The sequence below is a fragment of the Musca domestica genome, unplaced genomic scaffold (assembly GCF_030504385.1).
Source record: "Musca domestica strain aabys unplaced genomic scaffold, Musca_domestica.polishedcontigs.V.1.1 1, whole genome shotgun sequence".
Classification (NCBI taxonomy): Eukaryota; Metazoa; Arthropoda; class Insecta; order Diptera; family Muscidae; genus Musca; species Musca domestica.
In genome coordinates, this window is record NW_026712114.1 from 33362073 (window position 1) to 33374935 (window position 12863).

A 12863-nucleotide genomic window follows, 5' to 3' on the forward strand; every position below is an offset into this window, starting at 1 on the left:
AAAGTAATCGATTGTATTTAAAAAAATAAATTAATTTTTTTTGTGCCACAATGTCATAATTTGTAAAAAAAATACCAAACAATTTCACAAAACAAAAAATAATTTTAGCAATAAACCAAACAATGCATTATTTGCATTCCCATGGAATTGTTTAAATAAACGTATGTATATTTACAACAATTCATAGCATATTTGATAACTCTTCTTTGTAATCCTCTGTTAACGCAATATGTTTCCACAGCAAATGAATGGGAAAAACAAATAATTTTAAAGTTTAAAGACTTCCTGACTTCCTTAAACAATAACTCACTCGATAACACAAATACACACACACAGAAACACTTGCAAACACAAATAGCAAAATTTGTAAAATCAATTTGCATTGTAAATTATGCACTTTTTGAAATAATAACTCTCTCTCTCACACACACACAATCAAACATAACCCAACATACCAAAAATACAATACAGCTTGAGAATAATATTATGAAAATAGTTTATCATAAGAATTTTTCAACAATGCTTGAGAAACACTTATTTGCACAAACTTTTCTCAAATCTGTCCTTTGTTGACAAATTTGTTTTGATTTTTTTTTGTGAAAATTGTCAACAAAAAATTATTTTCTTTGGTTAAAATCAAAATCACGCGAATTTAGGACCCATTTCCGGACGAAACTCTAAGGTAATGATGAATAATAAATCTGGGAATCTGTAGTATAAATAATTTCAATCTCATTTCAGAATGGAGGCGTCAAAAAGTTGCAGGAATTCAACAGAAGTGAAGAATAAGTGGAGGAGATACAGAAGCTCAAATAAGGGGAAAGAAAGCATCTAGGTATCAAGGCAACAGGATGCAGTGACAGCTGGGATGGCAATCAATGAATGAAATGTGTAAAATAATTAAAAAATGAATAAATAAATATTTTTTACCATTGAAAAAATAAGCTTTATAAAATATTACTTTCGTAAGCTTATTCTGCAATTACAAGAATAAGCTTATGAATAAGGGTTCCTTTTCGATTATTCTATAATTGTTAAACAAACATTTCTCAATACATTCTCAAGATTTTCTCAAGCTTTAGGCTTATGTTTGTAAGCTTATTAAAATATTATTCTCAAGTCAATTTGGTATGTTGGGTAAGAACAGAAGACACACATACTTACGTACGAACACACAAAAGGTTAGACAAATATTTGATTTACTTTAACATGAAATGAAATGTGTATGGAACGATGAATGGAATGACACACACACACACACCCAACCATCCATACACATTGTTGGAAATGGCATCGGAAGTGCCATATTCTCCCCAAAGCCCTAAACGAATATGAATTTGTTGTTCAAACAATATTTTGACAATGCAAAACTTCCATTGCGATTTCTATTGTTTTTTTTTTCTTCTTCGTCGTTTTTGTTTTAAGAAATACGTATAACAAAGCAGAATTCATATGCACACACGCATACATATGTTAATTCAAAATATTACAAAAGGCATTGCAAGGACGAATTGAGGACGATTGTTATATTTTTTTAATTAATGAATGAGTGTGAATATTTCTTGTTTTAAATGAATTATTGAAGGGATTATATCAAGTGATAGAATCTCATGCTTTGATACTCTCCACCATGAGGTAATAAAAACATTTGAAAATATGTCCAAATGCACCAGTCACGAATTATTATGCATGGTGAGAAAACTGCAACCAATTTCATTCATACTGCTGTCGTTTCTAAGCCACTCGTCCGACAGTTGTTAAAATTATTCCAGTGATATATATATTGTTTACAAGCGTACTAAAAAATTTTGGTGATTATTTTCTAGAAAAAAAAGTTATTTGTGATGAAATTCATGGGTGATAGTCTCATTTCTTTATATTCGGCTGGGAATCTGGGAAAATGTGAATAAATCTGTTGTGTCTCGTACCATCGCTCGTTACCGTGATACTGTTAGCGTAGCCTGACGTCAAGGACAGCAATAGCAAAATTAGCAGAAATGTTTCGAAAAGTAAAGAAGCGACTTGATCGAAACCCGAGTCGCAGTGACCGAAAAATGGCTCGCAATATTCCATTCGGCATGTATAAAAAAATGAGCTCGGTGTAAAGCCCTTGAAATTTCAAAAGTGCAAGAACTTACACCGCAACAGAAAGAGAATAGACTCAAAAGAGCTAAAAAGTTGCTTCGCTTGGCCGAAAATGGTGAACTGCCGAATTTGTTTTTCTCTGATGAGAAAACATTCGGTGTCCAGCAGTTTGTAAACAAACAAAATGTTCGTATTTACTTGCCAAATAAGTCAGCTGAAAATGTGCACCTTCGGTTGGCCACCAGAACTCAAGCACCGGCCATGGTGATGGTGTGGTATTATTCGGCGTCAGAATAAATGCCGAATATTATGGTGAAAATATTTTGGAGGGTGTATTGAAGCCTTGGACAGAGCTTGGACATTCCAACAGGAGTCAGCACCATCGCACGCGCCACCCAAGAATAGTACATTTCCAGCGCACAATGCCCACCAAAATCTCCGGATACCAATCTGCTGGACTATTGTGTCTGGTGTATTTTGGAAATCAAGGTTGGTACTAAGAAATACCAAAGTATCGATCACCTCAAGCAAGCGCTTGAATGGGAATGGTCCAAAATACCACAGATCAACATTCGAGCAGCGGTGACGGTTACATTGGATGTTTGAAGGCCATAATTCGAGCCAAAAGTGACCAATTCGAACAAATCTCAACTTATTCTAAAATTTGATGCTATTTCCGACATTATTTGCTTTCATTCAATAAAATTAAAAAAAGTAAAAATTATGGCGTTTGACTTTGTTTCAATTTTTTATCACACCCTGTATATAGGAACTCAAGACCATTAACCACCATTTTCGATTAATTTCGTCTTTATATAAAACAATTGTACAAGGCCAAGTAAGCTCTTATGGGAGATGCAATAATCTTAGCTGAGATCCCCAGCCCTTCACTTTCACATCCCGTGAGTTTTAGACAGAAAGTTCTAAATTCAAAATATATCCAGATCCACACGTCCGCATTGTGTTCACTGGCATAACTTCCAAATAATTACAGACATAAAGCCCTACAAAAGCTCTAAGATAATCTGAAAATAAATTATTTCTTTACGTCGTTAAAAGTCTGCTCTCCGTATAAAGTCTTTCATCTAAAAGTCTCTATATATATCAAAAAGTCTATTTAGGACTCAAGGAACTATCCAATTCAAATACTCTTAATCTAACCTTAAAAAATGTGCACATTCATGATTTCTAAAAAAAAAAAACGTCTAAAATCTAGAGAGACAAATTACTGTTGCCCAGAAATAAATCACTAAAGTCACAACTATACAAACAACAACAAAGAATTTCCAATTGAAGTTCAACACAGCATATAAAATTGATTTTCAACAACGACAATAACTACATTTGGCGAACACCAGAGTTAAAGTCTCCAGCAATGCCCTTGTAAATAAATCTCCAGAGGAAGCAGCATTTCAATGTTTGTTTGCTATTCACTCTGTCTCGCTCTCCAGGCAAATTCAATTGAAAATAGAAAAGAGAAAAAAGAGGACTAAAAATATATATGGAAAAAACTGGTGCATCAATATATGAATTTGACGACATGCTTGTATGGATGTAATTCATCCATGTGAACATTTGCATGCTAACAAATCAAATAAAGTTTAGCATATTTTCAGAGTGCATGGCAATTTCCTGTTACGTTTCAAACTTTTTTAGATGGTATTTTTTTCTGCATCGATACAAATGAAATGTAATGGAACAAAAATTGATTTAAAGAGAGAAATATATTCTTCAATTTAAAAAATAATTATTATAGGAAATATATTTAAATTCAAAACTTTTTGAAAATTTTAAAAGCCTAGAATTCTGCATATGTTGATTTTCACCACAGTTTTTTAGGACAACCAAACCCCTTGGGAATGATTTCATCGCTCAAATTAAATTTAGTAAATTATATTCTATATTTATTATTCGCCATAAATGCCAACACAAAACATAATTAAAATTTCACTTCAGACATTATCTTTCACAAACAAAAATATCAACTCTTCTGCTTTCATTTACAAATTTCAGATTCTTTGGCCAAGACAAAGTTAAGGTTTTTTCTTTCGTTTTTAATTTGCATTTCAATTCATCCCCCCAAAAATCTCAAATAAGAAACAACAACTTCCTCATATCGTTGAATGACTACAGCAGTTGATGATTTTGTTCTGCAGTTGTGTTTTAGTTGTCTTTGGAGTAAAAACTCTTTTGTTTCGACAACTTGAAGTATAGGGTCGGTCGGGTCGTCAACAGCAGTTGTCTTAAAGTTTTTCATTTTACATCTTGTGAAATGTTGTTTTACATTTTAATTTTGTTCGCTTTTTGTTTTCAGACATACACATTGTTGACTGGTTGCCTGACTGACAGACAACGTACTTGGTCTATATATTTTTGGCCATGGCCGACATCATCATTATCGTCTCCAGTATTACCCAAGCTGCCTTCATCATCTTTTGTCTGTTATCTAGTTGTCGTTAGCATTTGGGTTATTCAACATCTTGGAATGATGTGTTGTTGCACAAGACCTTACATTTGAAAATTTGCTGAAAATGTTCTTAAGAATTGATGTAAGCTGGGCATGTTGGTGGTATGTTGTGCTAATCCAAAAAGGAAAGAGTGTTGAACAAATGTGGTGTTGTAAGCTGTTAAGTTATTTAAAGTACCTCAAACAAATATGAGGTACTTTTTGTCAACGAGTTTTAATCAAAAGTCTGTACTCAAATTTGAACGAGGCTACTCACGCGGGAGTGAAGTTTTTCGAGTGGGAGTAAAGTTGGCTCAAAATGGTCGGACTGGCCATTCTGCTACCGATGATTTTCTCTTTTTGGTCTACGATCTATCTGCAATCTTCTTTTTCTCTATGAAGCAGACGTTTCATCATACTCAAGGTCGTATTAAGGGAGCTCATATTTATTAACGAACATGCCATCAATCCAAATCCTGCGGATACTAAATGTGGTACCACATAATTTCCATAATTATAAAAAACGCGTCTCATAGAAGAGTTAACACGGAGAAGGCCAAAGGTGAGATCGTCTTAGAATTTTACACTGATCCAGAATATATATTCTTTGTAGGGTCTATTATGAATATTTCGAGGAGTTACAAACGGAATGACAAAATTAATATACCGCCCATAGAATGGTGGAGGGTATAAAAAACGAACCATGGTTCAAAGGTATTGGGAACCACTGAACCCAACCAACCATTGGAAGCCCTGTTTTTTAAGTGACTACCAATGACGAAGTTTGCAAGTGGTTCATAATAGTCCGTTATAAATTTTTACTGCGTGGGTACAGGAGTCAAAGAATATGACACATAGATAGCGAGATTTAAGGCCATCGGTAACTCAGCGACACAAAATGGAGAATCCAGCAAATGTTCTAAAATAATTATACTCAGAATTGCGTTTGATTGAATCCAGATGGCAAATTTGGATTATCTATTTGAGGAGACCCGGTTGCAGTAGGTCAATCAAAATATTACGTCTAATTGTGGTTTAACAGCCGAGTCACATCAACCATTACACTGCTACGGAAATTCATCATTTTCTATAAATTCTTCAGTTGGTAGCACAAGAACATCCAAGAAGATCAACCGGTGTTTCGAATACAGTAACTTTCTCAATTACTACAGAGAGCATATTGTTCATGGCAACTCAAATAGGTTCCCCACTTAAAATCAACGTCCTCGCGATTAAAGCCAATCGAAATGATCTTCAGTTGCCATCATACAGCCCTATTCGCCAGACTAACTTTATACTTCTTCTCCTACAGAAAATGGCTGTCGGCTAAACAATTCGACTAGGACCACAATCTAAATTTCATTTCTCTTTTATACAATTAGGTTTTTCGCACATATTAAATCCGAAAAGTCAAATAAAAGGACATTCGGTCAGAAAATATCACATTTCAAAATTTATCCGGTATGCAAACCCGCGTGACTTCAATGAGCGTAATTCTCTCCAGATATTAAAAAAATGGGAGAAAATAAAAGTCTAACTCTCTGTCCGGCCATACTGGGGGCTATACTGAACTAGGGGCTATACTGAACATTTTCTGCGAAAAAATAATAGTACTCAGCCAAAGCCTTTTGTGACATTTCTAGACCTTAACAAGTAATTGATCCGGCAGAATTTTTAATCTTCCTTCCACTATATTCATATCTATAAGTATTCTGTTGATAGGCATTGCAACACCAAACAGTGGGAGTCATTGTTATATGGATCTATACAAAACTGTAGCCAAAAATTGATAATTGTTTTTATATCTATTAAATTTAAAACAATTCCGTTAAAAAAAATTCACAAAAATGCCGGATTCTGGGAATGGGAGCCATCCCAAAGATAATATTTTACCAGGAGGTGGTAACTCTTAAAAACTCCAAACACAAAATTGTCGCAAATATTTTCAAAATATCGGATATTGGAAGGTACCATTATATGAGTTGTATCCGAAAAGTTCATATGAGGAAGAATCCACTGCAAACTCCAAACAGCAAATTTGAGACATTTGCATTGAAAATTTGAGCAAAATCAAATCAAAACCGAATACCGGGAGACATCACTATATGGGGTCTTTGTCACAACATGGACCTTAAATAGCAGCTCTTTTCAGGCATGTTTCCATAACTAAACATTGCTATTTTCCCTAATTTTGTAATTGACCAACTCGAATTTGCATTTTGAGAACTTTCTTCTATTTTGAAGAATAATTTAACGAATATGCAATGAAATTGAAAATGTGTATACACTGACTTATTGAATCCAGTAGACGGTAACTTAGCATTAAAATTAAAAAAGGTAAATATACTTACTGCCATCACTGTGAGGAACGCCTTCGCGAAGTAAAAAGTAACGCAAACCTTCCATGGTATATGTTTCCGATGCTTCCAAGGGATCTACAACATTGTTTTTACTCTTCGACATTTTCTGGCCATCAACAGTCCAATGTGAGTGAACAAACAGTTCACGTGGTGGTTCGAGACCTGCAAATGAAAAAAATACATTAGAAACGCAACTATAGGTAATACAACGATTTATGCACGGAATAGACCGATACGTTGCAAGAACGTTATTTTTTAATCATAAATCAGTATACAGGGTGAAATAAAAAAAACTGCAACAAAGTCACCCTCCAGAATATTTTCGCGATAATATTCGGCATTTATTCTGATGCCACGGTCGATTAATACGAGCGAAGACCGACCATCGGCTTTTATGGCGGCACACACCATCACCATGGCTGACTGAACAACGAATGTTTTCTCATCGGAAAAAAACCAAACTCGGCAGTTCACCACTTTCGGCCAAGCGAAGCAACTCTTTAGCTCCATTGAGTCTATTTTCTTTCTGTTGCGGTGTAAGTTCTTAAACTTTTTGGAATTTCAATGGCTTTACCCCGAGTTCATTTTTTATATTTTTGCCATTTTTCGGACGCGGCGACGCGGTTTTCGATCATGTCGCTTCTTTACTTTTCGAACCATTTCTGCTGATGTTGCTGTTTTCTTCCGTTCACTTCCTTGACGTCGGGCTACGCTACCAGTATTACGGTCACGAACGATGGTACGAAACACAAAAGATTTATTCTCATTTAAACGCTAGAGTGCTCTAACGATAGTCACTTCTGGTTTTCCAACCGAATATAAAGAAATCACACTATCACGCTTGAATTCCATCACGAAATGCTTTTGTACGCTTGTAAACAATATAATGAGGTGTCACTGGAATAATTTTAACAGCTGTCGGATGAGTGGCTTAGAAATTACAGCAGTCTGAAGTTGGTTGCAGTTTTTTCATCTCACCCTGTACAGACAGTTGAATCAACATGACAGTTGAATCAATGGGAACATTGACATGTCAAAATTTAATTTCATTTTATTTATTTACATTCAATACAAAGAAAGCCACTGAAGGCCAATTATACATGTGTTGGAAGATTAACCTAAAAATAGGGCTAAACTATGATAGAATAGACAAATTAAAAAAATTAACAATAATTAGAATGAGAATGGCCCCCAGCCATATGAATATTGTAAAATTAAAATAAAGTTAGGGATCCCACAACAACAAGTTAATTTTATGCATCATATTCAACATTGAAATACGATTTCAGTAACTTCTTTTATGTGGAGTAAGAATAGCCAAATTTTCTCATCGAACTTGGAAAACAGTTCCAGTCTCGGTAAACACGTACTAGGAAGGATTGTTCAAAAGTAGAAGTTCGTACTGGAGCACCAATGGAGCACCAATTTGTATATTACGTGTAGAATTTATAAATGCAAACTCTTGAACCAACACTTGAGGTTGTTGGGTTCTAACTATGTTGTAAAAATAAAGAACTGTACGCAGATTAATGTAATCTCTTCAAATTCCACCTAGGAATACTGGTGTTAATTGAAGAGCACGTGCATGCTCCTGGATACCTACATAAAAAATATATCTAACAATTTTTCGCACTATTTTTTCAATCCTATCAAGATTATAAGACCACGTTCCAGAAAAAACTTCAATGCCATAATTTACAATGGACATTAATAAAGAGTTAGCCAAGTGTATTCTAACATCTAAAGGTGTAAAAGCATTAAAAAAAGTAAGGCACACTTTTAAATGAATATCATTAATATTGTCAGTAAAACTAAGGTGAGAATCAAGAATAAAGCCAAGACACTTCATAAAATACACAAATTCAATAGGGGAAGCATTTATTGCAATACTGTTAACAGATGTAATTTGGTTACGTAGATAAAAATATAAAGCTTTAGTCTTTGAAGAGTTCATTTCCAACTTGTTAGATAACAATAAATTTGAAATAAAGGAAAGATGTTTATTCACGGATTCTTCAGAAGAATACGATTGGAACAACAAAAAAATGTCATCTGCAAAAACGTAAGGATTACATATAGAACTTTGCAATGCTGAAACAATATCATTTATATAAATAAGAAACAGAATTGGGCCTAAAATCGATCCTTGCGGTACACCAGAAGTCACATTACCAATACAAGAATTAAAACCATTGTATGATACATACTGTTTACGTTCAACTAAATAGGAATAAATTAATTTACAAGCCGATTTAGAAAACATAAACTTGTCTCTCAGTTTATTTAACAAGATGACATGATTGACACGATCAAAAGCTTTGGAGACATCTAATGAGACCAACATACAACTATCGTGGTTGTCAATTGCTTTCTTATGGAGTCTGTCATAGCTAGTAGGGCAGAAGTCGTGTTGTGGTTTTTACGGAAAGCAAATTGACATGGACTAAAAATTGAGTAACGTTGACAATGTTCAAGAATTTGTGTCTTCATAACATACTCAAGAATTTTAGAAAAAGATGGAAGTACAGAGATAGGCCCTTAGATATAGGGACAACACGGGCAAGTTTCCAATCAGTTGGGAAGCAGGAAACAGTAGGTATTGTTTTCCAAAAGTAAATAGTTTTTAAGTGTTTTCCTATATAAAGCCAATCGGAGGATATGATATGCATTTTTTAACATTTTTTTTACAAATTTGAAACTTTTTTCATTCAAATATTTCAATTTCAAAATTAGATTGGCAGTTCATTGTCCCAGCTGCTGATTGCATTCTTCTACCAGGGGTTAACGTATATGTTGATATTTTGAACATATTAATAGCATTTCCAAATAATTAGAATTTAATTTATTGTGTTGGGTGATAGAATTTTAGAAAATTTACGCAAAAAATCTACTAGTCGTTTTATCCTATTTGTCATAAACGGCTAAAGCTTGGTCCTACCTACCTTCCTAAGTGTATCATAAAAAATTAAGGGTATTATAATTTTGAGTTTACATTGGTAACGACTCATAATAATCATAAGAACCCATAAAGAAGTATATTTTTGATTTGGGCATAATCCTGATTTAATATTAATAATATATAATGTCAAATAACGTTTATGCTCGTAATATTATAACCCGAGCAAGTGTGTGCAATCTCTGATATTAAATCCCCTCCGGTTGGGTTAAAATTGGACATTTCAGACCACCTTTTTAAACTCAAAGGATAGAGTCGCTTTTCCAAACCTAATTGGCTATACAACTTCTATCTTTTGATCAATAAAACTTTGCACAAAATAAACTATACAGTCCTTAAGTACTTTGCATTAAAAAATTTATTCCCTATATCCTAGCATCTTAAATCTTTTCTTCCGAAAGAATAATAATTATTCCCTATATCTTAGCATCTTTTCTTCTGAAAGAATAAAATACAATCAACTCTCAGTACTTAACATACCTGCAGCTATTAAAAATGCTGGCCAGTATATACCATGGAATTTCAAGATATCTTTTCCAATAACTTGTACTTTTGGTGGCCAGCAAGAATGAAACTAAAAAAGAAGAAAAATTTATAAAATTTTTCAAATAAAATAATAATTAAAAATACCTTGGGATCAGGATAACCGGCCGATGTTAAATAATTCACTAATGCATCTAACCACACATACACCGATTGTGTAGCATCATCGGGTACGGGTATAGCCCATTTAACACGTTCAGCAGGACGTGAAACCGAAACATCAGGCAATGGCTCTGACAACAGGTCAAATAAAATTTTCTCAAATTTTAAGGGTTTTACCCGGCCTCCTTGCTTTAACCAATAAATAACTTCAGACTGTAAATTCGACAAACGGAACATGTAGTTTTTTTCTTCCGTCCACTCTGCTGGATGGCCAGATTCCAGAGAAAATCTTTCTCCGGTAGTCTCATCTACACGCAACTGCGAGTCTGTAAGGAATGTTTCATCCGATACACAATACCATCCTTGATAATTGGCCGAGTATATGTGACCTTTAGAACTTAAGCTATTCCAAAAATGTGTCACGGCCTTTTTATGACGATCTTCCGTTGTCCGTATAAAGTCATCATTTAGTATGGCAGCTTGTTGGAATACATTACGATAACGCGCTGAAATATCATTGCAATAATCAGCAACGGGAATTTTATGTTTGGCAGCGGCCTGTTGTACTTTCGTTCCATGTTCATCGGTGCCAGTGCACAACCGAACTGTAGATCCTGGCTGCGTCTGAAGTTTTTGATAGCGGCAAATCGTGTCGGCTATAACGGCCGAATACAAATGACCAATGTGTGGAGCTGTAATAACACGAATGAAATTCTAATAAGAAAAGTGAGTGTCGAACATTGTTGGAATACGAACCAGCATTGACATAGAATATTGGAGTGGTAACATAAAAAGTTGAGCTGACGTTGGAACACAGCCTTCGCACCGATTGCACTCTGGGTATCAACATTTTAATTGGCGTTATTTACATTTATCTTTTTTGCCCGGTATAAAGCGCAAAGTTTTGACAATTACGAAACCGCGAACTGAAACCCAACCACAACGCACGCCGACCAGTTGTTTGTGTTTTGATAAACAGTTGTTCATGTTTCTTCTGCTGCAGGAGGGTGCGACATGATTCTACGATTAGTGCAAAAGTAACGTAAACAAATTGTGTTATACGGTCCTCAGGAAAATTTAAGACGTTATCTTTTAAAGTTTCATGAAATATGTTATTTATAATTTAATTGTAGCCCGTTAATTGATCTAGAGAAACGAAACTGCGCAAAGATGGATGACGACAATGCTGAAATTTTCAGCGAAGACTTCAAGCTGTTTGTGTACTTACACCGATGGTACAATAAAAAAGGTAAGTTAGAGCTACCAGCTGATTATATTTTTTTTGTAAGTGTGCCCGACTTCTGCCAATTTTTTGTATATATTTATTGTTTAGAAAAATAAAAACAGAACATTTTCAAAATCAATGATTGGAAGACGGGTAAATTGCGAGACTCGCATTAAAGCTATTCGAAAGTTTTGCCATGGAATTGAAAGATAGAACTGTTTAGATTATATTTTCGAAAGGAAATCCAAGCATTTCATTCATTTTTCCCGCTTTTAACTAAGTTTAAAAATGAGGAAAAAATATTGAATCCATGACAGAAGAATACAGGTAGATGCATCAACGCTTGGGAGCATTGATATGTCAAAAAATTGTAAATGTTTTTTTTTTTTTCAAATATAAGTAGATTTTTATATGTTTTCTTATTCGACGTCATTCGGAGGTTATTATAATCCGAAATTGAAAATGTTAAATGAAAAATTATTAAAATTTGTAAAAGTTTTTGAAAAATTCATATTATAACAACCTCTGATTTGCGTTGTATAAAAAACATGAAAAAATCCACTTATTTTTCATAAAACAAGCGTTGATGCATCTACCTATATTCTTCTACCATAGGTTTTAGTATTAGATTCATATATCTCGATGATGGCAACACCTTTATTTTTTCAGAATTTCACAATATCCAGGTGGGATACCTTTTCCAATTATTTTCAATTTGAAAATGTCAACATATTGTGAAATTGACAATCACCCCTTGGTGAATCCTGTTTTTATTAACCAACCCGGGCAATTACAATTTTCTAAGAAACTATTTAACAATTTTAATGCTAAAACACAAATATGTGAGAATTGTAAAACGGCAATAAGTTTCCTGTACCAAAAGACAAAGCAGCTGAAAGAGGAAAGCAAAAGTAATGAATGGATGGATGCTGTATCCTCTTTGGACTCTATTGAGTTAAAAGGAAATAATGAACATGGACCTTCATCTAACCAGTGTACAACAATGGTGAGATCTGAAAGTAAATTCACGAATTCAATACCAAAGAAGAAATCTTGTAAATTGAAACACCGCAAACACAAAAAATATAAACAACGAATGCAGACAAGTGTTAATGTGAAATTTAAAATACACATGTCTGCAAAAAG

The 12863-nt window shown here is 34.1% G+C and overlaps 1 protein-coding gene across 1 annotated transcript in view; it reads right to left on the reverse strand.

Moving 5' to 3' along the window:
* The window catches only part of LOC101897481 (methionine--tRNA ligase, mitochondrial), a 44828-nt gene extending 33363 nt beyond the window's left edge, over window positions 1-11465 (reverse strand). The window contains exons 1-4 of the mRNA XM_059121913.1: window positions 11249-11465; window positions 10478-11184; window positions 10328-10421; window positions 6883-7053 (exon numbers count right to left, since the gene is read on the reverse strand). Of these exons, the coding sequence (XP_058977896.1) occupies window positions 6883-7053; window positions 10328-10421; window positions 10478-11184; window positions 11249-11342 (1066 nt within the window). The 5' untranslated portion in view covers window positions 11343-11465. The remainder of the gene's footprint in view (window positions 1-6882; window positions 7054-10327; window positions 10422-10477; window positions 11185-11248) is intronic.
* Between the last annotated feature and the right edge of the window lie 1398 nt (window positions 11466-12863).